Here is a 27,675-nt window from a genome sequence, read left to right as displayed (position 1 = left end):
TGGATAAGGTGTCTAAGTCCATAACTATATTTGAAATGTACTTGACCCAACCCGGCATGATCCATTTAGGTTGCACTTCAACCGAATAATTTATATGGATAATCTTTTGAGAATAGTATTAGTTATAATTTATAAATAAATTATAAGCTCTAATATATTAATATGAAATCATATTATTTAATTAGTATTGATCTAAAATTAATTTAGAATTAATTTAGTGATCAAAAGTGTGACTAATTAAATATGGACTCTTGAATTTATATAGTGTGGGCTAATGCTTATTTAGAATGGGCTAGGCTTGCATGGTAAGTCCATGGATAGTCCATGGAGCTTTAACCCATGGATCTCATGGAAATGAAAGGTCGTGGGTATTATAGTTTACATGGATGTAACCCTAATCCACCACACTATATAAAGGAGTCCCGTGCAATTGAAATGGAACTAGTTTTGTGTGAGAACAAGGGGTGGCCGATTTCTAAAATTGTTCTACTATTCTATCAAGTTTCCAAGGTTTGTTGTGATTTGTGACTTCCATTTGAGGCATCCACATTATTGGTGCTAGGCTCTAAAACTCCAAGCAATCAACAACTACTAAATGGTATGTAACTCCACTAGCTTATTATTTTTCAAATTCCCCATGCCATGCTAGTTAGGTTAAGAACTTTGGAAAAGAAAATTTGCATGTATCATAGTAAAACATAGATCCAAGGTTTCTAGGGATGCATGTACACCATAGGAGTGTTAGAATGATCAACACCCATCAGCTACTTATACAACTAGATTATGCGATCTGGTTCTCCTATGTGAGGGAATGGTCACCCCGAAAAACAAGAAAATAGAGAGGTATATTTGGGGATTGACATCCCCAACTCAAGGAAATGTTTTGGCTGGTAAACCTCTCACTTTCAACTGTGATAAGTGTTTGGCGCAAAGTCTTATAGATCACGGGGTTGATCTTGATGAAGTAGCAGTCGTTCCCAAATCACCAAAGGCGAGTGGTGGGAAGAAAAAGTTTTGGAACAAGCGTAAGGGCCAGTCTTCACTGGAGCCCTTCAATAAACAACAAGTAGTAGCAGTTCATGCTGCTACCACTCCTGCCGCTGTTCCTGCAGCTCAAGCACCTGCCAGTAGATATGTTGGTACCCTTCCAAGGAGTGACAAGTGCAACTTTCATCATCACGGACCCTGCCGTGATTTTTAATGCAAAATTTGTGGCAATAAGGGGCACACAACTAGATTTTGAGAGACACAAATCAAACCAACCAATCAGGCTCCTAGAGCGGGCGTTGGTCAAGCCTGTTATGGCTATGGAGAGATCGGGCACTTAAAGAGGAATTGTCCCAAGGCAACAACAACTGACAAAACAGGGAGAGTGCTAGTGATGGGCCAGGAGGAGGCAGTTGCTGCTCCCACTATAGTTACAGGTACGTTCCTCCTCGACAACTATTATGCACTCATTATGTTCGATAGTGGTGTGGAGAGGAGTTTTGTTAGTCATGCATTTAAGCATATACTCAAGCATAAATCCCAACTTTTAACCGAAACATTTACCGTCGAGATGGATAATGGAAAGAAAGAGAGAACTAATGACATATTCATAGGTTGTACCCTTACCTTAAATGACCAATCTTTTCCAATCGACCTTATGTCGGTTTCCAAAAAAAGCTCCGATGTCATCATCGGCATGGGTTGATTGAGCCCCAATCGTGTTGATATCCTATTTTATGAAAAAGCCATTTGTCTCACTCTGCCATCTGGCGAAGCCCTCATTATCTATGGTGATAAACTCAACTCAAACCTTCGTATGATTTCATGCATCAAATCCCAGAAATATCTGCAAAAGGAGTGCCATGCATTCCTAGCCCATGTTGTCAGTGAGACACAGGAAGTTAAGAACCTCGAGAGCATCCCTGAAGTCTGCAAATTTCCTGATGTCTTCCTCGAAGATCTTCCCGGAATCCCTCTCGAGCGCCAAATCGAGTTCCGAATTGACTTAATCCCCTGAGCTACCCCTATAGCTAAATCCCGTTACTGCCTAGTGCCAATAGAAATGCAAGAGTTATCCAGCCAGCTCAATGAACTACTCAACAAGGGATTCATCAGACCAAGTTCCTCACCCTGGGGAGCCCTGGTCTTTTTTGTGAAAAATAAAGATGGGTCCTTTCAGATGTGCATAGATTATCATGAACTGAACAAGCTTACCATTAAGAACCGTTATCCCCTACCCAAAATCGAAGACCTCTTCGATGAAGTCCAAGGAGCCGGCTATGTCTCGAAGATATACCTGAGATCAGGGTACCACCAGTTGTGAGTCCATGAGAGTGATGTCCCCAAGACAGTGTTCCGAACTAGCTATGGTCACTATGAGTTTGTAGTAATGCCCTTTGGTCTAACCAACACACCTGCGATATTCATGGATCAGATGAACCGGGTGTGCCGCACTTTCCTAGACAAGTTCGTAATAGTGTTCATTAATGATATACTTGTCTACTCTCGGAGTGAGGAAGATCACAGACAGCACTTAAGGCTAGTGTTAGAAACTTTAAGGGCGGAGATAATATATGAAAAATTCTCTAAGTGCTAATTCAGGATCAGAAAAGTAACTTGCCTCGGTCACGTGGTTAGCGAGGAATGAATATATGTGGACCCTTAAAAAATCAAGGCGATTGCGAATTGGTCAGCACTGAAGACGCCCATAGAAATCCATCAATTCTTGGGTCTCACTGGCCACTATCGCAAGTTTATCCGGAATTTCTCTAGGATTGCCAAGCCATTGATGACCCTGACTCAGAAAGTTGAAACCTTTAGCTGGGGAGAAAAGCAAGACACTGCGTTCCGAACGTTGAAGCAAGCCCTATGCAGCGCGCCTATCTTGTATGTGCCAAAAGGGACGGAAGACTTCATTGCCTACATCGATGCATCCAATCAGGGTCTAGGTTGTGTGCTCATGCAGCAAGGAAAGGTTATTGTCTATGCCTCGAGACAGCTGAAAGCACACGAAGTCAATAATAAAAATTACGATCTGGAGTTGGGAGCAGTGGTCTTCGCATTAAAGATTTGGAGACATTATCTCTTTGGAACCAAGTGTACTGTCTTCACCGACCATAAGAGCCTACAACACATTTTTTATTAGAAGGAGTTGAACATGAGGCAACGGAGATGGGTTGAGCTACTCAGTGATTATGAGTGCGAAATATGCTATCGTCCCAACTAGGCCAATATGGTAGTGGATGCCCTCAGCCGGAAAAAAAATCAAGTTGTAGAGTAAAGGCAATGACAATGACCATCCATTCCCATTTGTCCGCTCAAATCAGAGAGGCTCAAATGGAAGCCTTAAGACCAGAGAATGTAGTGGATGAAGCCTTGAGGGGAATGGAAAAGAACTTAGAGATCAAGGGAGACGGAGTTTACTATTTCATGAACCAGATCTGGACCCTAAATTTCGGCAGTTATAGGGAGGTTGTCATGAATGAAGCTCATAAGACTAGATATTCCGTTCAGCCAGGTTCAGATATGATGTACCTGGATCTCAAAAAGTTATATTGGTGGCCAAACATGAAAGCAGAGATTGCTACCTTCGTGGGCAAGTTTCTGACTTGTGCCAAGGTGAAGGTGGAATATCAAAAGCCCTCATGTCTACTTCAACAGCCAGAGATACCTGAGTGCATTTGGGAAAGGATTACGATGGATTTCATCACTAAGTTACCCAAGTCTCCGAGTGGGTACGATACCATCTGGGTAATTGTCGATTGATTGACTAAATCCGCCCACTTCCTGCCAATCAAAGAAAACTTTAAAATGGAGAGACCGACATGAATCTACATTCAAGAGATACTCCATCTACATGGTGTGCCTGAGTCCATTATCTCCGATCGGGATAGCAGATTCACCTCGAGGTTTTAGCAGTCAATGTAGAAGGCTCTTGGAACTAAGCTGGATATGAGCACAACTTATCATCCACAGAAAGACGGGCAGAGTAAGAGGACCATTCAGACATTAGAAGATATGTGGAGGACATGCATTATAGACTTTGGCAAGTCGTGGGACACCCATTTGCCCTTGGTCGAGTTCCCCTACAAGAGCAGTTATCACACTAGCATCAAGGATGCGTCGTTTGAAGCCCTCTATGGTCGTAAGTGCATATCCCTTTTGTGCTTGACTGAGGTGGGTGACACGCAGTTAGCCAGAGGTCAAGATGCCGATAACTCTCTCACTGGCCCAGAAATCATTCGAGAAACCACATAAAAGATCGTACAAATCCTAGAACGACTAAAATTTTCAAGAGATAGCCAAAAGAGCTATGCCGATAAGAGACGAAAACCTTTGGAGCTCCAGGTTGGTAACCGTGTTCTATTGAAGGTCTCACCTTGGAAAGGCATGATATGCTTTGGGAAGCATGGAAAGCTGAATCCGAGATACATTGTACTATTCGAGATCCTCGCTAGGATCGGTCCTGTATCTTACAAACTTCGTTTACCCCAAGAGCTTAGCAACATTCATCCCGTCTTCCACGTGTCAAACCTTAAAAAGTGTCTATCCTACGAAACCCTTGTAATCCCTCTTGAAGAGATCGAGATCAACGAGAATCTTAATTTCGTGGAAGAACAAGTCGAAATCATGGATCGGGAAATCAAACGAACAAAACAAAGTCGCATACCGATAGTGAAGATCCGATGGAATGCTAAGCGGGGACCTGAATTCACCTGGGATTGAGAAGATTTAATGCAACAGAAGTACCCTCATCTTTTTCCGATTCCATGAATTCTATTCTATGTTAGAATTTCGGGACGAAATTCCATCTTTTTCCATTAACATTAGCCGATTTCCGTTAAATAAATTTTAATTTTATTTAGTTCCATCAAATTCTTATGGTTTGGAAAAATCATTTAGGTTATATAAATAAAGTGTCTATAAGATTCTGAACCAAAAATCGTGCGAAAACCTGAGTTTCCTTCGAAAAATCAACAGTTTTCGGCCTAACTGGTGTTCACGGTCGTGAACCCGATCATGACCATATACCTGTTCACGGCTAGTGACTGGTGGCCCCCACCGCCGACCATGAAAACCCCTATAAATATGAGCCCCAACCCCTCATTTACACTTTTCTGGATGCGAACACCCTTTCTCTCTCTAAAAATCATCACCCGAAAACACAAGACTTCTCTTCATCTATCACTCTATCCGCATTGGAACTTGTTTTGGAGCTTCAAAACATCTGTTTTTCATCAAAATCGAACATTATAGTTCTTGAGTTCACAGCCGAGAACCCTTCAAATCTTCATCAAGAACAGGCCGTGCACCCTTCAAACCTTCAAAAACCGTGAACCCTTCAAGGGCAGTAAATCGTTTATGGCCGAGAACAATTCACGACCGTAATCCCCTTCACGGCTGCAAACCTTCACAAGCCGTGAACTTGGCTGAAAACCTGCTTTCTCCAATTCAATCGAGTCCTGGTAACATTCCTAAACCAAAAGCAAGTGTCTTTCCAACACTATAAATAATGGTTTCACTAATAAAATACATATATGTATTTATTGATATTAGTATTCCGTTAAGTGTCACGTAATCAACAAGAGGGTCTTCATTTCCAGTTTCGTTGGCCGATATTTCACACAACCAACAGTGAGTTCATACCCCTCTACTTTTATGATATTAATGTTTTCAGGGAAGAATACAAGCCAAACACAAATGATTTTGTAAATGCATCCAAAAGGATTTCAAAACGCTTAAAACTGATGCAATTTTCATAACCATACGGTTTCCACATTTCTATAAAATATTTAGATATTTTATTACTCTATAAAGTAAACAATCGGATTTAAATACAAAAGAACAATAAATAAGTATATGTAAACTAGTTAATACAGGATTGTGAGATAAATCTTCATTTGTACCTTTCGGGGTACAGGTTAAATCCTATCATAGTTATTACATGATTGTGAGACAACTCTTCATTTGTACCTTTCGGGACTAACAAACTCACACCTAAACTGCTAGCTATAGTTAGGCAGGTATGCCTGGGGTGACAAATGTCATATATCTGACACTTAAAGAACGTCGTAAAGGTCACTAGGTCATATCAAGCATGGTTATACGACTCATAATAGTATAAACTAACCTTTTGTTTACATGATTTCATTCTTCATTAGTTTTATTTTAATTAATAGAACTACTATACATTATACTGGAGGATTCCAGGGGATAAAATGAAGGGTTTTGAGCATTCTAACACTCCTATGGTGTACATGCAACCCTAAATACCTTGGATCTATGTTTTCTCTATTATACATGCAAACTTGAACTTTCCAAGGTATTACGCTAACTAGCATACAATCATTGATACTTGGGTAATATAAACAAGTTGGAAGACATACATTTTTTATGTAGCTTGATTCCATGGAGCTTAAAAGCCTAGTGCCTCAAGTGTGACACCTCAAATGGTTCACACAGCATCACCAACGTCTTAGAATAATTTGGGAGAGAAGGTTCCTATGCTAAAATCAGCTAGCCCTCATGTGTACATACGCTAGTGCCAATTTCTTGAGCCATGGGGTCCTTGTATATGGTGGCTATTAGGGTTACACCATGTAACTCATGTCTTTCCATATTCTTCATGACCCACGGGTTAAAACCGCCATGGAGTATCCATGGGTTACTCCATGGGTTTAGCCCAACATGAAGAACTATGGATCGTAAGCCCACATATATAATAATGAATGATTTACACGATCAATCCCCATATATTTAATTAGTCTCCTTTTGATCACAATATTAATTCCAAATTAATTCTTCATCAATACTAATTAAATAATATGATTTCATATTAATATATTAGAACTTATAATATATTAACAAATCATAATTATCCTTTTCTCACAAAAGTCTATCCAAATTGTTCCGATGCCATGCAACCCAAATGGACCATGCCAATCGGGTCAAGTACATACCAATTATTGTTATGGACTTAGACACTAATCCAACATAAAATACATGGTTTTATTTTAATTAATGAAACTACTATACATACTGGTGGTAAGCAGGGTTTTCCAACAGAACATTCTACACATAGTGGTGATAGGGTTTTCGTACTTATAGATCAATGTAACAAACTCATACATTAGAAAGTATTGGATTTTCTGATAAGCATATAAACATTTTCAATGATTCATTAACAGGTTTTCATTTCAAAAACATGCTTATGAACTCACCAAATTTTTATGCTGATACTCCATTTTCAAAACCGCTTGTATTCTCAAGAAATTAGTAGACAGGTACTCTCGCAACTTTTGAGAAGACGACGCGTATAGAGTCACCTCTTTACATTTTGTTATACTTTTGATGTATATAAATATGAATCAAATAGAAGTAAATACCTTTTATATAATCAATGTAATGGTTGTATTTACTTTGCTTACTATGATACAATTGTAGTGATACTACACATTACGTCCTCCACCCCTAAACATTTCCGTCGTTTCGGTTTGGGGGTATGACACCATCCTTCATATTGATAGTGATCATCGAAATGATGATCTCGTACCTCTCTTGCCTAGCACTTTGGTGGTACCTGTCTAGTAAATCCTGATGCATCTCATAGGGATAGTAGTCCTCATAGGACTTTTGGAGTTCGGCAGTCATAGTCGCGAGCATGATGCAATGGAAGTTCATAACATCGCGCTCATGAGCCTCAAAGGCAACGATCTCCTTAGGAGTAGCAGTGTTGACATTTACTTTTTTCAGATCCTTTTCGAGGACATACTCCTTCTTCTCATAGCAGGTAACCATTCGAAGGTTGCGGATCCAATCATTGAAATTGGACCCATCGAAAATTACCCTCCCACACAAATTCATGAGTGAGAATGAGCCAGAAGAGTTCGACCCAGAAGCATTGTTGTTGTTTGAGGTAGACATCTGAAAAAGAAAACAGACAAAGTTTGATTAGATAAGAATCCCCAAATAAACACCCAAATGAGAAATTAGAGCGAGGATCCAACAACATTATTCATAATTTAGAAGAGGGATGTCGTAATCTAAATCGCAAATAATTTGAAGGTAAGTGAATGACGATTCACTAACTTCCACCATGAAAAACAAAAAAGGATTAAGTTTTAAATGTATTGAAATTCCTAAATCTTTTGAAATCCGTTGAACTTTTCAATGGTATGTTTAAATCTTGATATGCCCATCAAGTTTGTGACTGGGATACCGAGGATCACAAAAAAGGTGTGAATAACCATGCAAATGTACTTGGTGCCCTCAATGTTACAATCACCTAATCAATGTACCAATTAGCCACACACGCTCCATTGATCTATGAAAAACATCGAGTCACCCTTTGCCACCTTTGCTAGACCCAAATTAGTGTTCCGGTTAACCACACACGCTCCACTAACGTCTTTGCAAGGGTACAAAGTGTAATTTCATGGAATAACATCATTTTCACATTTTTTCCTAAAGTACCTAAGATTGGGGATTTTATAAAAAAACATTTAGTTACTTTATTACACATTATACTTTTAATGAGGAATTAGTTTCCCTATCCTACCCGTTCAACTAACAACCCTCCACCAATCAAGGAAGCGGTGGGTGAGAGTGGACACCCATTAAACTGCCATGTTATAGGCAGCAACCTTATATCCCCTTTATAGATCGGCTTTGTGAATGTGGTCTACTAATGGTAAGACTAGCATTAATCTTATACATATATATAATAATTGTTCTTACAATATTAATAGTATAAGGGTTGGATTTTAAACTTATAAAATTCTAGGTTTTAGAATTTAAACAATTGAAAATTAAACTTTTTAATCAAAAATTTAAATTACAAAACATGAGGGAAAGTTTTGAAACTTTTCAGAACTTTCTAGATCAAAATTCAAATAATTTAATTAAACAATTAGTTGATGATTATCTAATTTTGACATAATCCAATTGGGAAAATTGTCACTGTAGCCCCACAAACGTTCACATTTTGGTTTAAAAGGTCCCTATTGTTATTTTTTGGCTTTATAAGGGCATGAATTCTCCTTTTACCAGCTAATTAGGGATCTTTCCCTAATTCAACTGGTTTCCTTTCCTAGTCGTCAGCCAACTCAGTTACAGAGTCAACTCACCCAACTCGGATGACACATCACCGACTCATTAACGAGGTGCCTTGCTTGTGCACTAAGGGTTCAGTGGTCACCCAATTCTTCACCCAACTTGTATGAATTCAATTCCTACAGCGCAAACATCGTTTATAAAGTGCCTTCCAGAAGGATGTCTTGTAAGTTCACATCGATTTTCATTTGAGCCTTTATAATCTGGTACTTATGACATAGTTAAAGGAAGCTTCAATTACACTCCATTTATGTACTTTTGAAAGAAATAGAGTGAGCACATTGAGTGATTGAGGTCCGATTATGATTATTCATCATTCTTAATCTTTTGCTACCAGCGACTAGGAGTATGAAGCTATTTGATTACAGAAAATTCTAATTCTTTCAAATAATTCAAATAATTAAAGTTTATCATATAAAGCAATAATTATCTAATATATTTAAAATTATCTTCTATTTTGATAAGGATAATCACATCATATTAATAAAATTCAGATTTTATCAATCAAAAACGTTTTTGGTAATTATCCCAAGTCAAAATAGGCCAAAATCCCAAAATTCCCTCTGTCTGACTCTCCGACTCGCTATGTCACCATCCGCACTCGTCGAGTTCATCTGACTCGTCGAGTTCATCAAGTGACTCGACGAGTTTGCCAGGCAGACAACAAAAATTTCGATTTTAAGCAATGGATAATGATACAATGCATTAAATAGAATAGAAACTAGTTAAGGCTCTGATATCACTGATGGGTTTTAAGCATTACATCAATCCTATGGTACACATGTGAACGCTAAAGCATTGGATCTAGGTTTCTCTGTTGTACATGCAAATTATCCAAAGTTTATAAACCCTAATCTAGCATACACCAAAACTTTGATCAACATAAATAAACAAGTAAAGATGTTACCTTCGATTGTTGCTTGAATATCTTGAGCTTTTGAGAATCTTAGCACCCCAAATGTTGTGCCTCTAATCAATCACAAACACCAAAGTGATTGGAGAAGGCAAGAGAGAGAGGGGGGAGGCTTAAATCGGCTCCTAGAACTCTTAGGGTTTTAGTGTTGCCGATTTATGAAGCCCTAGGGGTCCTTATATAGTGCAACTGCTAGGGTTTCAGTCAAAACCCTAATTGGATAACTTAGGCCTTAAGCATTCCAATGGAAGCTTCTGGAATAAGGCCTTGGATGATTTCAAGGTGGGCTTCCACACTAATTTCTTCCACCCCTATGTCCATATGATCCATAGCCCAAAATCCAATTATGTTATAATTGCAGTTCCAGTCTCTTAATAATAGTTAATTTCTTTTGATCATAAAATTAATTCCTAAGTAATTCTTGGCCAATATTAATTAAAAAACTATGATTTCTTTTGTAATATATTATTCATATAATATATTAATAAACCACAATAACCTATTTCTCTATTATTCATCCAGTCAAGTCACTTTGATGAAGCCAACCCAAAAAGATAATGCTACAACCGGTTCAAGTACATACAAAATATAGTTATGGACTTAGACGTAATCGAACCAAATTTTCTTTTTTAAAACCATTAACAATATAAACTATTTGTTCCAAAACCAACCAAAGTAATTACAACATTTAAAGATCAAAGTAAAAGTCATAAAAAGCTAATCCGGAAAACATTGGGGGATGTTGTATAGTCATGTCGGGCGCTTGCCTTTCATACTGGATGTACCTAAAACCAAGAACATAAAGTTGTAAGCACACAGCTTAGTGAGTTCTCCAAAATCCTACATATCATACATACAATAGAGATTGCTATGTTTCAACTATAGTTTTGCCATTATGCCATGAGTCGTATCATGGTCTTTCCTTATTAGGTTCGGAACCAAAACCCTAAGTGTTCCTGACAACTGCCAATAGCCACCTCCAGGTCTTCCATGCAACTATCACAAAGATAAGTAACATACTACATATAATTGCCAGGGTATGGTCTCTGGTCTTGCATGCAATTTGTTGAGAGCCACCTTCAGTTCTTTCATAAAAATTCCAAGGGCCACCCCCGCTGTTCCTATATAAAATAAACCAGTGGTACGATATTGGTGCCTTCGACCCCTATGTATAGTGAGGAGACTCACCTGAATCACAATGCTCACAAAAACACCATGCAACGTTGCACTGACCATAACCAATTGCTCTCACTGCCAAAAGATCGATGCTAAACACCTCCTAATAATCAACACAACGCCAAACCCTAAGTGTACCTTCTAAAAATAGAGATTGACCAAATGTAAACCCATGTCAAAAGTCAACGGTCAAAGTTAATAGCCAGAGTTAACTGTAGCCAACCACCATGTCGTGGCCTTCCTTGGCCACCACGTAACCTTCACCCAACCAAACTTACAGGAAATTCCTAGTTGCCACGTCGCGGTGACCTATGACCACGCCGTGGGAACTGGGTTTCCAACAACTTAATGGATTAAGTTGCTTTCTTCGATTACAAGAGCTCCAAAGCTCAGATGTAGTCCATATTATGGTCTAAATGGATATACTTTTCAACTTTATCCATTAAGATACCCAAAGAGATCAAAATTTCTAACCCTAGGTTAAAACCCATTATTTCTTAACCAAAAAGCTCTTTATCCAAAAAAAATCCTTAACCCAACCACTCTGGAACTGTTTATAATGCTAGATCTATCATAAAGGTGGAAGCTTTATAGACATGTATCTCTAATACATGTCTAAGATCCATCATGGGTCAAAATATGAACTCTAAAGGCCAAAACATAGGAAAATAATAAGAACTCCTTCAAACACTAGATCTATAACATATAATACTCTTTTGACTCAAGAGAGTCATTAAGTTTCCAAATTAATGAGTTCCTTCCCTCCAAACTTGCTCAAACATGAGGAACATGGGATAATATTCAAGATCTAACCACCAAATGACATAAATCAAGGAACTTATATACTTACTAAGGTCTAGAGATAATATGAGGTGATGATAATGTTGATTCCTTGAAAGCTCCACCAAAAGATCACCTTCTTCTTCTTTTTCTCTTCTCCAAGCCAAGGAAACTGCAAAAAGCAAAAAAAAAAAAAAAAAAAAAAAAAAAAACAAGAATCAAGAAATGAATGAAGTGTACGGTTTTCTGATGTGAAAGGGGGTTAGAGGCTGATAACGAACCATAAAATGGGTTTAGAGGGGTTTAAATACAAAGGGAACCCAAAAGAGTCATGGGATTGGGCCTAGACAGCTGCCATGTCGTGGCCTTCCTTGGCCATGTCGTGGTGGCCAAAAAATACACGATCTGCTTAACCATTGCCACGTCGTGGCATACTTACACCATGTTGTGGCACAAGGTCTTTTCAAAAATTTCATCTTCAGCCCTTGATAATCGCAAGCTTAACCAATCTGGAACACGGGTGTTACAACTCTCCCACAGTTAAAATAGGTTTCATCCTCGAAATCACTTCTCACCACATTCCAAGCACCCCAAACAATTTTGTTAATCCTTTTAGAATACCTATGAAAGTCTACTCTGACATACGATTATCCTCAATTCAAATAATTGAACCCAACCTTATGAGGACTCACACACTGACGACGAACGAATCCTTGCCCCGATAACCTTAACCAATGAAGAATAACCATCACTACCCATCTAAAAATCTAGAAATGCAATACATTGCTTGACTTCCCAGCATATAAAACCCTTATAAATCATTGGAAATATAACTTCACTTCGCAACCTAAACCGAACAAAAACCCTTCCGACCTTGAATTATCTTCTTTATTGCGCTGAGAAACAAAATTCCCATCCATTCTTCGTTGCCGAAAACCTTTCTCTTGAAATCAATGACGACTCCCAACATGAGTCTCAATCATTGGTACCATCCCAGGCTGATCTTGCTAATCCATAATCATATTTTATATCTAACCTAGACCTCCTTAGCCTCGTTCTTACCCTCCAATTAACTGAAATACTAGAATCCCAATGGATTGTTGAGGCATATAGCCTCACACCCAAATGACCAACACGTCTCCATACGAAGGTTTATCTGGCAAGAGTTATCCTAGCCTGCTTGCCATAATGGCTCAAACAGCCTTCCTGATGCAACCAGGGATTACATAAAAAGCCATTACACAAATTCAACATAATCTACTTAGCTCTAAATGAATACTACTCATCCAGCTGAAGTCTTAAATGGCAATCGGTCCCAAACGACCCACAACCTTCCTCAATCCCACGAATACCATGGCCTTCCCATAGACTCACAACCCAACCTGCCATGGTATAATCCATCCTAGAGGAAACTGTGAGCCTAATCATAGATCATCAACATCCATGCAACAGGTCATGTACCAGGTGATTACTACGGGTCACCCTAAAGTCTTACAAAACTACGACATTACCTACCAACCTAGTGAATGCTACCACCACCCCGCAGGCATACAACACTCCTAACTCCTCCTGCCATCTTAGTGAATGCTAACGACACCCCTCAGACTTACAATACTTCTACTACTACCTGCAAACCTAGTGAATGTTACGGCCACCCCACAGTCTTAGAACACTCCCACTTAGCCTATCAATCTTGTGAATGTTACGACTACCCCGTAGTCTTACAACACTTCCACAACAACTATCTACCCACCATATCTAAATAAAATAAATCATGGGTCGAAGTCTCATTCGACTATACCCGAATCAGGTTTTCGGTTGATATTTAAGTCCCAAAGCCTTTATCAGACAAGTATAGGAAAAGAGGCTCTAACACAACCCTAAACATGAGCCTGATCACATATCCCATATATGCCACCATTGATGCATAAGGTAACCTGAATTTCTATTCCTTGAGAAAACCCTACTCCAAATATTCTCCCCTACTTGGATTTGACCGCTTACTTCTAACAACAAAATTGATGGATTTCTAATCCATCTCGCAACCTTAGCACTCAAAGATTTAGATAACATGAGCTTACAATAACTATCATTTAATTACTATCCTATCCTAGAAAACACACTCCAAAACAAGATGAATACTTCCTGAAATGTCAACGAGCTCAATATTCCCAAGCACTTTCCAATGTATCTACTACAAGTCCTTAACAACTTATCGGATGACAAATATGAACATCTCAAATATTGAAACGGGTGGATAGATAATCCAAAAACCTACTTACTATGGAACCATTCCCATGCGAAGATGTAGTCGGCCACACTTGAAGTTATGAACTTGAAAACTACAAATCTTATGACCGTGATAAATGGTGCAAACTCTGCCCTAAACTGGGTCACAAACTCATCTCAGGTCATCGTCTCAATGGCCTCACCTCCCAAGGATAAATCTACATCTTCCTACCAATCTCAAGCTCTGTCTTTCAGAAGACAGGATGCAAATTTGACCTTCGATCCCTCTGGGCAGAAGCTCATCCAAAAAGTATTCACCAGTGCTAACCACGTCTTACTACAATGGGGTCCTTCTCCCTAAAAAAATCAGGAGATCCACAAGCACAAATGTCACGGAAGGAAAAATTACGAGCTTCCACAATAGCTGTACAAATTCCATAATACCATCCTTGGTCAAGCCAAAGATCACAGGAGTCTGCTCCAAAATATTGCGGGTGATCTCCGAAGAGATGAGATCTCACATCTGATCATCAATCAGCTCAGTACATGTACCTGAGCCAAAACTAGAACCTAAGCTTCCTCCATGCGTGATCATCACAATTCTTAAAATCAATCAAACAAATGATGAGAACATACCTAAAGAATCCTCATCTCATAGGATTCGTAGATCCTCTATGACTCTCCTCGATTCGAGTATGGATCATATGCTTTCAATAGTACGAGCCCAATACTACAGTCCACACATATCCATACTTTCCTTAAGAATCATCCCGAATCCTCTAAGTCACCTTCTCAAATTGGTACCCCGAGTACTCGCTAAACAACACATCTAAACCCACTAGAACACTTATTACACTTTCCTTACTCCCTTACCCCACCCAACTATCAGCTCTTGAAGAACTGTCATGAATGTCTGCCAGCTACTTCATTAATACCATTACATGTAACGAACATTACATAATCCTTTGACTCAGATAAGAGATGCATAATAAGGTGAAATCCATCACTCTAAGATTATTTAACCTTTGTAGCATGCAACTAAACATATTCATGAAATAATTAGCTCACATTAATATGAGTCCCATAAAGCACAAAGCAAGCAACATTTTTGCATTGAAAAGTATAACCAATGCACCACCTAATCAAGAAATTATATCCAATCATCTGAAATCCATACTAGCATTCAATTCTTAAAGCTTAAAAAATCAAGCATATAAAGGAAACTTTCCTAGCATAAAATCCTGAGCAGATACTTTGTCCTAATCTAGCATGTAATTCTCATAACATATAACATAACAAACATGTATGGGTATTATAGGAATTACTTACTTGAGCTCAGCTGAATCCATGCATCACACCTCTTGTTCTTCAAATATCTTTTTATAAAATTCATTTTCTTTCAAAAAAATTACCAATTCCTCAGTTTGACTTCAGACACACCCAAGAGTGTGCTTGAATCCATCAAACCAATGCTTTAATACCAACTTTTAACATCCCAAAAATTCATAGTAAAATTTTAATTTTTAAAACCATAAAAAATACAAACTATTTTTTCTAAAACTAGCAAAAGTAATTACATCATTTAAACATCAGAGTAAACACAAAGCTTGGTGAGGTCCCTAAAATTCCAAATACTATACATACAATATAGATTTCTTTGTGCCAACCATAGTCTTGACACTATTTCATGAGTCGTATCATGGACTTTCCTTGTCGGGTCTAGGCCAAAACCCCTAGTCATACAGACAACTGACAAGAGCCACCTCCTACTCTTCCATGTAAGTATCACAATGACAACTAGCATACTACATATAATTGTCAGGGTCCAGTCCCTGGTCTTGCAAACAATTTTCTGGGATCCACCTCTAGGTCTTTCATACCAATGCCAGGGGTCACCCCCCAGGTCTTCCCATATAACATAAAATACTAGGCCAACATTGGTGCCTTTGACTCCTATGTATAGTGAGGAGACTTACCAGGATCATAATGTTGCCTAAAACCTCACGTAACACCGCACCGACCACAACCACCAACTCTCACCGCCAAAAGATGGCTGTTAAACACCTCTTCAAAATCCTTACAAGGCAAACCCTAAGTCTACCTTCTAAAATTAGAGATTGACCAAAAGTCAACAATCAAGGTCAACAGGCAAAGTTGGCTTTAGCGAACTCCCATGTTGTGACCCTCCTTCGCCACATAGTGGTCTTCACCCAGCCAAACTTACACGAAATTCCCATTCACAATGTCGTGGTAACATATGTCTATGATGTGGGAACTGGATTTTCAACAACTTAATGGATTTAGCTGCTTTCTTCGATTCCAAAAGCTCCAAATCTCAGATGTGGTCCATAATATGGTCTAAATGGATAAAGTTTCCAACTTTATCTATTAAGACATCCAAAGAGATCGAGACCTCTAACCCTAGGTACAAAACCCATGATTTCTTAACCAAAAAGCTCTTAATCCAAAAAAAATCCTTAACCCAACCACTCCAGAAGGGTTTCTAATGCTAAATCTATCATAAAGGTGGAAGCTTTATAGACATGTATGTCCAATACATGTCTAAGATCCATCATAGGTCACAATATGAACTCAAAAAGCCAAAACTTAGGTAAATGATAAGAACTCCATTAAAGACTAGATCCATAACCTAAAATCCTCTTGTGACTCTAGAGAGTTATAAAGTTGCCAACTTTATGAGTTCTTTCCCTCCAAACTAGCTCAAACAAGAGGAACATGGGACTATATACAAGATCTAACCACCAAATGATACAATTCAAGGAACATGCACACTTACTAAGGTCCACCGATAACATGAGGTAATGATAATGTTGATTCCTTACAAGCTCCACCAAAAGATCACGTTCTTCTTCTTCTCTTCTCCAAGCCAAAGAAGCAACCAAAAAGACCAATAACTAAGCAATGGATGAAGGCTAGGATTTTCTAAGGTGAAAGGGGGCTTCCATGTGGATAATGAACCCTATAATGGGTTTAGAGGGGTTTAAATATGAAGGCAATCCAAAAAGAGTGATTGGCTTTGGCCTGAACAGCTGTCACTCTGTGGTGGCCTAAAAATACGCGATTCGCTTAACCGTTACCATGCCATGGAATACTAGTACCACGTCGTGGCACAACGTCTCTTCCAAAAATTCATCTTCGGACCTTGATAATCGCAAGTTTAACCAATCTGGAACACGGGTGTTACCGTATTAAACCGAAAAGAACATATGAAACCCTACTGAGAATGGGCATTAACTATGATCATACATTTAAACTTTACCTCTCTGATCCAAGGAGCATAACTCGAGATTGTTGGAGAGGAAATCATCGCAAGTGAATTCTTGCAAGGAATGGATAAGCAAGTCAAGATTATCGATGTCAGGATACACTACAAAGAGAACTCAATATGGATGCTTAAGTTTATTATACATAGGAGTATAGTCTTAGACGAAACTCATAGATTTAAGTATTCCATCCATCATGACATTGACCGAATGTGCTTGGATTTAAAGAAAACGTAACTTGTGAATATTCCTGAAAGTAGAGATTTCCATTTAAGTAGGGAAATATCAAACCTGTTGTTAGGTGTGTCAAACCCAACAAATAAATGGGTATAATATACTCCAAAATAACACTACTATATTGCACTAAAAGGTAGTACAAGGCAAGTAGGGTCGATCCATAGAGACACGGGACAATCAGTTTATACCTCTTTGCACAAGGTACTTTGGTCACGAACAGTAAAGAATGGGGGGGTTGAATGCAATGATTAGAATAAATAATTAAAGACGCAAGTAATCGACTAAATAAGTGAATTAAATTTAGAAATTGTAAAGACTCCAACTCTATGTATGACAACTTAGTAATGCGATTAAAACATGACAAGATATTTGTTCAATTCTATCTAAGTTAATACTTGAAAGTGTTAACAAGCTCTAACACTTCCCATTCACCACATTAATTAACCAAAACAAGCTCTTTGATTAACCCTAACCTTACTAACCTAATCCAAACAAGCTCTTAGAATTAGACTAAAAATTGCATTAAGCTTTATGTGAATGTTCCAAACAACAGCTAATACTCCTCACAAGATTGGGAGTGTAGGAATGTGTGAATAAGATTTACACTAAATTCATTCAATGGAAATAAGTTTAGTGCTTGTTACTTAGTCCAATACAGAAAACAATTACCAATTTTGCAAAATAGATAACTTGAATGACCTAACCCTAATTCAAATGGCCAAAAAGAATCACAATTAGCATCAAACATTCGATTAAAGAAAAACTAATTTCACTAGATATCAATTAAAACCAAACATCATATGATTGAAATCACAACTAAGAAGTCAAAAAATGAAGTTGGAGAAAATAGGGTTCTAGCCACACATGGCTAGAACAAGATCACAAGTTAAAAGATGGAAATAATGTGCAATAACAGCTTACAAATAAGAGAAATAATATTTCCAAATGATAAATGATCAAATCCTTGCAAAAAACTTCGAAATCCTCTCACCAATAATGCTCTGATATCATGTGTTCCCCCCAATAAATGACCTAATTCCCGTCATATGAAAAATAGGAAAAAATACCAAAAGTTGGCTTTAGGGTCGAACACGACCCGTATCAAAATAAAGCAAATCAACACGGGTCGAGTTGAGTGAAAAATGGCCTTCAATCCTCGATTTTCATTCCAAAGTACAATGTTGAAAGTTGATCGGTTGGGCCAACACGGCCCGTGTCAAAATGGGCTAAACTGGCATAGGTCGTGTTCAGTGTAGTCAACAACTCCTTTTAAGGTCAAACACGACCCGTGCCCCTCTAACTCCAAATCCAAACTTGATTTATTCAACTTTTCCATTCTTTGCTCGATCAACCTGAAATTTTCACTAATGCTTCCCGACACCTCCCAAAGCATGTTCCAACCTCCGGTTTACCTGAAAAGATCATGAAAGTATGCAAATAAGGTTGTTCTAGAAACTAACATGAATATGAAGAAATGCAAGAAAAATGAAGAACAATTATGCTAAATAGATGCATAAAAAGGGACTAAAAGGAGTGAAAAAAATATGCACAAAATGCACCTAACACCTATACTAAAGGCAGAATATCAAAAATACCCAAGTAAAATTGGGAACTAATATCAAAGGACTTCATGAAGAAACTACCCAAGAAACGTATCACTTTTCAAACTGGTGGGGTAGTAGTCAATATAATAAGTAAGTCCACCCCCCCTACTTCCCACCAAACAAAGAAAACAAAAACTTTTGAAAAGCAGACCAGGAATTATACCAAGGAAATCATCAGTATATATGAGGTACTAATTTTTATCATCTTGGATAGAGATAGTAGATCAACTTCCATTTTTTTGAAATCATTATAAAAATTCTTGGGAACTCGATTAGATATAAGCACAACTTACAATCCACAAATTGATATTCAGAGTGAATAGACCATGTGTGATTGATATCGGAATTTATTGGGACACCAACTTGACACTAATTAAGACCATCTCCAACCCTTAACACTAGTTTTTACACTATACCTATAATTATAATGTAAATATAATGTGGAAACTAATGTTCTCCAAGCCATTACACTATATGTAACACTAAAAATAATATTCTACGTATATTGTTCTTTATTCAACACTATATTTAGTTTCACATAGAAATCTAACAATATATATAGTGTTAGGTATAGTGTAAGTTTGGAGCATTATAATGTAATTTATAGTGTAAAGGTGACTTTTTTAGTGTAGGGTTGTAGATGCCCAAAGTTTCCTTATAATAATAGCTCCAATCATGTGTGACTTTGGAAAACTTGCTCCATTCATGTGTGATTGATTTAGGCATTTCTTGGGACACTAACTTGCGACAAATTTATTTCTCTTATAATAACAACTATCACACAAGCATGAAGGCTAGGCTATTTGAAGATTTATACGAATGAAAATGTAGATCACTATTATGTTGGGCCGAGGTTGGAGATATACAGTTAGCTAAGAATCATGCGGTGATTCATTGCGTACTATACCAAAAATAAACCAAGAGACTACAAAGAAGATTGCACAAATCAAGGAATGACTTAAGCGTGCCCGAGACCATCAAAAGTGTTATGCTAACAGGAGACAAAAGTATCTGACATTCTAAGTTGGGGACAAGGTTACGCTAAAAGTTTCCCCTTGGAAGCATATGATTCATTTTGGAAAGAGATATAAACTAAACTTGTGATACATAGGACTCTTTGAAATTCTTGACAAAATTGGTCTTGTGGCATACCGACTCAAACAACCTCAACAAATGAGCAACGTATATGTGTGTATGTATGTATGTATGTATGTATGTATGTATGTATGTATGTATGTGTGTCAATGTATGTGTGTATGTATGTATGTATGTATGTATGTATCTATGTATGTATGTATGTATGTATGTATGTGTGTATGTATGTATGTATATATATATGCATATGTGCATGTATGTATGTATGTATGTATGTATATATGTAAGTATGTATGTACGGTTATATGTATGTATGTACGTATGTGTGTATGTATGTATGTATGTAAGTATGTATGTATGTATGTATGTATGTATTAATGTATGTATGTATGTATGTATGTATGTATGTATGTATGTATGTATGTATGTATGTATGTATGTATGTATGTATTGTTAGGATTAAAACCCTAATTAAGATTTGATGAACAAGACGCGGAAGATAAGAACAAACACAAATATGAAGATTAGATCGAATGATCACTCGATTTATTCAAACAAGAGGAATAAATTACACTTTCTGCATAGACTAAAGAATCTAACACTACATAAGAAACCTCATGTGGCAGCTACATTTTGCCTCACTCTCTTAACCCTAATTGTGAATAATACATGACTATTTATAGGGAAAAGACAAGTCTTGGGCTTTTAACCTAGAATTCATCAAAGGGGCTCATTGCCATCATCCATGGAGTGCTTTGAAACTCTACAATCTCCCCCTCAAAGTATGGAATGGATGACAATGCTTTAACTTCCAAAATAAGCATCTAGCAAATAAAAAGATCTACAACGAGGAATATATGAAGCAATCCATGAATCTTGATTCTTCAATAGTCTTCAAACACGGGCTCTAGGATATATAAATCAAGCATTGAAGTAATGTCTTTAAACTTCATTTTTGAATGTAATCCCAAAGAATCTTCACGAAAACCAAACCCGCCATAAAAACCCATTTCAGAACAAAGAAACCGAATCACTTTTTGACTTTGAAGAGCTCCCCCTCCAAGTCACAATGATCTTCAAATAAGCTAATGATATAAGCCATCAAAAATATCATGTAACAACCCAAACTTTAAGATTCGTAACGCCACTTGATCGAGAAAATACTAGAAGTCAGAGATATAACAAGTCCTTAGCAGAGCTCGATAAAGAACTTACGCTGTAAAGGATAATTCTCTGTAAAAGCTTTAACAGAGCTCGGTGAAGAACTTCCGCTGTAAAAGCTACCTTCATAATTCTACCACAAGCTTTATCAAAAATCATCAACTTTGAAAAGTCACAAATCCAATTTCGAATGGTCATACCAAATTCTCCCCCGATTTATAATCAAAAACATAATTATAAAGCCTTCAAATGGTCATGAGAATGATCTTGAATGGATAAAAAAATTACTAAGCTCCCCCGCGACAAAATGATATACACAATGAAGTATAAAATCCGAAATAGTTGTGAAAATTTGTCGTTATCACGAAAAACGACTTTCCGAACCGCCAAGACTTGATGGAATCCATAATTTTCTGTTCACGAAAAGAATATGTGCGTTAAAAAATCCAAAACTGTTCACCGGCCATCAAATTTGCAAACTTTTCGAAAAATGGGTTGAAACTGTAACTTTTCTGAAATTCTGGGACTTAAAATGTAACTCCGCATCAGTTTCTCGATTAATTGTAACAATTTCTGGAATTGATCCAAAAATGCCAAGTTTTGAAAACAACATGGATCAAAAGTGTCAAATCATTGAAGCTTTAGGGACCAAAAACGTAACTTGAATATCTTCTTCCCAAACACCCCTTATTAAAAGAACACAACTGTAACGGTGACTTAATTCCAAATCCAATATTTCCAAACAACGAACATTCGGAATTTGAACACGAATCCAAACAACTCCCATTTACACCCTGCTCCCGAGTTCATTAAAGGAAAGAAAAGAAATGAAAGGAAGAACAAGGAGAGAAAAGAAAAGGAAGGGAACGGAAATAATAAAGTATTTAGTGCTCCCGAGTTCGAAAGAAAAGAAAAGAGAGTATTCATTTTAGGTGCTCCCGAGTTCATTAAAGGAAAGAAAAGAAACTAAAAAAAGACAATTATACCCTTTTATGTTTTTGAGTAAATATTAAGTCTTTACATCCCAACATTCATTCTACCGTACCCCCACCCGCCCCAAAAAAAACCAACTTGCCCTTCCTCCCCTCTACTTAAAACATTAACAAAACAATTTTATTTTAATATAAAGTAAATTATAAAAAGGAAAACCGCATGTTATTCAATTGTTTTCAAGATGCAAAACGAAAACCACAAACAACTCAAAAGAAAATAAAAAAAACCAAAATCATAAACGCATTAGATCAATCCAGTAACAATCACCCAAGGTTATTCAATCACGTGCACCCATCATATCTTTAAGGACACCCATCCGTATCTGAAGGGGACAACTGAACAATGTCCTAGCTTTTGCTTGATTTGTTGCCAAAAAATTTAGAGCCCTCGGTAATTCATGGGGTTCCAAACTCACCAACTCCAATTCTCTATAAATTTCTTCCCCTGTATATTCCCGAGGATAAGCTCTATCAAATATTATATTACCATCCCTGATAGCACCAGCCACATTATCAACCGATTTCATTATCTTTGAGTTAATATCTTCTTCTTCTTCGTCGTCTTCAAATTTCCTCTTTTTACTCTTAGACTTCTGTGCACATGAAGACTGTTCTTGTGAAAAAGGAGGTGGAATAACATCCTGAATGTTATCATCAAGATCAACATATTCGTTCTCCAAATGAATTTCATTGTTAGCTAACATGTCATCAACTTCTTTAATTGTTTCAACTTGAATATTTTCATTTTTATTTAATCGGGCATTTCTTTCTTTTGCTGTCTCAACATGTGCACCAGATGCCCTATCCCTTGCAAATAATACCAACATCTCATCGAAGTATGCAATCTTTTTTGTCCTTAACGACGCAACCTCAGGTTTTGATTGTATAACAACACAAAAATAATTAATATTGCAAACGATAACATAAAATATTTTAAAGAAATAACATAGACATAAGAGGAACAATTACTTTTATTAAATTATCCCATACTTCTTCCTCCGCTTCAATTAGTTGAGTAGACGAATTCCAAGAGAATCCGCTCATTGAAATTCCCCTAAACAGATCGTACCATTGCGAAAAATGTTTTTTTAAGGTTTTGTAGCGATTCATCAAATGACTTTTGGTAATATCCATTTGATGGTTTGTGTTCAACTCCTCAACCATTTGAGCATATGCAGTTGGTGTGAAACTACCATTCACCCTATTGCCTGTCTCTTGTTGTTTAATCATCGCTTGGATGTACACATAATCCATTATTTCTGACCATTTAACTTGTTCCTTTTCACTACCACCAGCTTCCTGTTTGATCATGATGACTTTGCACATAGGAATAAAAATTAAAGAATGGTACATTGTTAGACCACAATGTCACACCCCCAAACCAGAATGGCGGAAACATTCGGGGGTGGATGACTTCACGTAGTATCACAACCATTGAATATTGTAAAGAAAGTAACACAACCATCACATATATAATGAAAACGTATGTTGTTGCGTTATACATAATAGCAAAAGAATATTACAATGAGATGATAAATGTTCAATAATAAAACATCTTTAGTGTTTCCTTCTCCAAAAGCTGGTAGTTACCTGTATTACTGATTCCCTGAGAAATACAAGTGGTTTCGAAAAAGTGTCAACAATTAAGTTGGTGAGTTCATAAGTGTTTTGCATTGAAAAGTATGTCCTTTTTGATAGTAAATCGATGAACGAGGTTTTCAGAAAATCCAATATTTTCTATAGATGATTTGAAAAGTTTCCCGTGTTGGAGTGCATTAGTGTTTTCCATGCTTGAATAATAGTGATAACATTTGTATTAACAATGAAATGGAAAACTGAAATGCATGTATGAATCTCGTAAATCTAACTTGTTTTTATACTTTTATGTGAGTTTTATAACCATGCTATTGACAATGATGGCCTGTAACAACGTTCTTCAGGCGTTGGAACTGTTATGACATTTGTCACCCCAGGCCTGCCGGCCTAGCTGTAGCTAATAGCTTAGGTGCGGGATTGTCAATCCCGTATAGATCTATACACAAGTATCACGCTCCCCCTACAAGGGATTATGGTATATAATACAGGACTTAATAATGCATACTCGAACGTACGTGAAGCTGTCTCACATTACTAGGTATAAACAGATTTACGATGATAAAAAACTGTACTTCTTTTGAAAGCATTTCATTTGTCGAGATGTATATGTAAAAAGTATGAATCACTTGAATACTATGCTCATTATAGTTTGTCAAAAGTATGTTCCCATTTGGTAATAACAACTTGGTGATATAATATCCCTTTAAAACATAAAGTTATTTTTGTATCAACACTCTATAAGAACGATATTATAAAAATAATACTTTGATTTGTAATGTACTTGTATTCCCCCCCCCTAAAATGTGAAAAGAATTGAAAAGTAGGGGTATGAACTCACTCGTTTCGAAGAGAGAGGCTAGGGTTGAGCAGAACTTCGTCCGCGGATGGTTGCGTCGTCGGGCTCTTCGGGGATCTCTGCAGCGTAAATCTTTCGTCGGGGCTCGAGTGCGGAAACCGAGGTCGTCGGGATAGCTTCTAGTGCTTGGAAGTGTGTGAGAGTAACTGGGGATTTGAGAAAGGTGTGCAAAGACTCGAGCTCATGCCATCTATTTATAGTGCTGGAAGAGTGAGTACGCGGGGCGTAATTTTGGAGTACGCTGGGCGTACTCACGTACGCGGCGCGTACGTCATTACGCTGGGCGTAATATGGCGTCATGGCTTACGACTCCTGGCGAGCTAAACGTAGCTTGGGCGGGCCGATGGGACTCGACTCTGGGTCTAGTACGCGGGGCGTACTCCCAGAGTACGCGGGGCGTAATCCCTGCTTCCGACTTCTAAATTCCGTAACTTTTGCGTACGATCTCCGTTTTTCGCGTTCTTTATATCCACGCGTAGGTGAGATTATGCTCTACAACTTTCCTTTAGACTCCGTCGGCTAGTTTTGACTTTATTTTTAATGATATATTTTTAATAGGCCGGGCCTCCTAAAGTTCGTTAAAAATTCATAGGTTCTTTATTCGACGTCGGTTTTCGTCTGTCTTTTTATTGTTTTATTACTACTGAGGAGGTCTTCAACTTCCGTTTAGGTTGCGTTAGCTAAATAACACTCGATCTTCAATCCGAGTTTTTAGCCCTCTACTACTATTACGAAACTTTGAAAATTCGTAACTTCTTCATACGAGGTCCAATTTGGGCGATCTTTTTATGTACGCTCACCTTTCAACGAGATCTACGACTTTTGTTTAGATACTTAAGGCTTTAAAATGCATTTTATTGAGATTCTACTTTTTATGTCAAATATTGTTTTAACGTCGCGTCGTAAATATACGAGTGGTTATAATTTCTTCAATATAACCCGATTTTGAGCGTTCTTTATGTTTTTGGAAACCTTGGCATGATATCTAATATTCGATGCATCCCAACTTAGATACTTGAACACTTTATTTTCGAGGTTAATTTCGTTGTTTTTTAGCTTTCGAGTGTTTACAATGCTTTTTGGGAAAAATAGGGTTGTCACACACAATATGAAGCATAATACTAATCAAAAATATGAAGGGTAAATAACATAATTAATCTCAAAAACCAATCATCAATACAATATGAAATTGAAAACAAAATGTATCAAAATGAAACTAGTTTTACATATTAATTTAATTGTTTGAATGTGTCAAATAATTTGCCCACATTTCATATGCAATTGAATTCCTTAGTTGCTCTGCCATTCTATTACCCTCATCTATTTCTATTGAATTACGACGATCTTGCTCTTGTGGTCCGTTTAAGATCTCTTGCATCACCTCATCTTCAAGATTTATGTCGCGGTCTTCATCTAATTAAAAGTTGTGTAGAATACAACATGCCAAAAATATGGCAGATTGTGTTTCACAAGAGTAAAATGGTTCCGTTGTACTTCGAATGATAGGAAACATTCTTTTAAGGACACCAAAAGCTCGCTCAATGGTGTTACGTAAGGAAGCATGACGAAGATTAAAAAACTCTTTAGAATTTTGTGGACCACGCATGGAGTACTCTTTTAAATGATATCTAACACCTCTATATGGCGCCATTAGTTTATTCGTATGAGGCAAACCCCCATCTACTAAATAGTATTTACCTATAAAGAGCTTAATCAATATTATTGAAAAATATTAGATATTGAAATTACATTGGTTTAATAAATTACCTGATGGAATTAGTAGTTTATCATTTCTAGTAAATGCGTTCTTTATTATTCTCGAGTCTGATGCAGTACCCTCCCAACCCGTTAACACATACGTAAACTTCAAATCAAATGTACAAGTAGCTAATACATTTATTGTCGGGTATCCCTTACGACCACGGTATCTAGGGGCATCTCTATTAGGCACATGGACACGAACATGTGTTCCATCTATTGCCCCTATACAATCCTTGAAAAAAGGATAAAATCTCCTACTTTCTTGAATTTCTCTCGGGACAACATCACCTGTAAGTTGCTGAATATAAAGACCTTCTATTGCTATAATCGATCGTAATACTCTATGAAAGCACCTACTCGTTGTTGATCTAGAGCGACGATACATCCATGAGGTAAACCGAGTTTGCAAATCATTACTTACAATATGCAAAAATCTAGCAACATGTTCCTCAACGGACATGTGTTGCGTACGTCATAGGTCACCTACAGTTTGTAAGATTTCACACAATCTCCTAAAAGCGTTTTCACTCATACGAATAAGGTCACGACATTGACCACCTTCTAAAAGATTGTGTAGCATCTCTTCCCGTACAGCTTGTCTTTCTAAAATAACTTTTCTAGTGGGTAACCTAACCCGCTTTTTGTTTGCCATATTACGTTGTGTAATAAAAGTCAACAACAAGCAAATCAAGTTAACGACTTGCAATTGTCGGGCTCTTAAAGCATGGGCAGGGTTGAGTATCGGAGTATCCATAAGGACTATATATGAACTAATCCCTTTTTCTAATACATGATAAAATAGTTTGAGTTAAATTTAAACAACATTGATAAACAACAATATTTATTTTTTTTATAAGGACTATATATGAACTATATACATTTGTTAATTATA

At 37.3% G+C, this 27,675-nt stretch overlaps 2 protein-coding genes across 2 annotated transcripts; both read right to left on the bottom strand.

The window, feature by feature from the left end:
- Nucleotides 1-22,848: 22,848 nt before the first annotated feature.
- Nucleotides 22,849-23,881, bottom strand: LOC111900899 (uncharacterized protein At2g29880-like). The gene is made up of 2 exons (XM_052770087.1): nucleotides 23,546-23,881; nucleotides 22,849-23,457 (listed from the first exon to the last, which is right to left on the bottom strand). Exons 1-2 carry the CDS (start codon nucleotides 23,879-23,881, stop codon nucleotides 22,849-22,851), a joined length of 945 nt encoding a protein of 314 aa, XP_052626047.1.
- A 2,375-nt stretch (nucleotides 23,882-26,256) lies between these two features.
- On the bottom strand, nucleotides 26,257-27,435 carry LOC111900901 (uncharacterized). The gene is made up of 4 exons (XM_052769921.1): nucleotides 27,271-27,435; nucleotides 26,790-27,081; nucleotides 26,517-26,720; nucleotides 26,257-26,435 (listed from the first exon to the last, which is right to left on the bottom strand). Exons 1-4 carry the CDS (start codon nucleotides 27,433-27,435, stop codon nucleotides 26,257-26,259), a joined length of 840 nt encoding a protein of 279 aa, XP_052625881.1.
- Between the last annotated feature and the right edge of the window lie 240 nt (nucleotides 27,436-27,675).

The sequence above is a fragment of the Lactuca sativa genome, chromosome 3 (assembly GCF_002870075.4).
Source record: "Lactuca sativa cultivar Salinas chromosome 3, Lsat_Salinas_v11, whole genome shotgun sequence".
Classification (NCBI taxonomy): domain Eukaryota; kingdom Viridiplantae; phylum Streptophyta; class Magnoliopsida; order Asterales; family Asteraceae; genus Lactuca; species Lactuca sativa.
The sequence above is the reverse complement of the archived record's forward strand: the minus strand, read 5'-3'. Positions and strand labels throughout refer to the sequence as shown.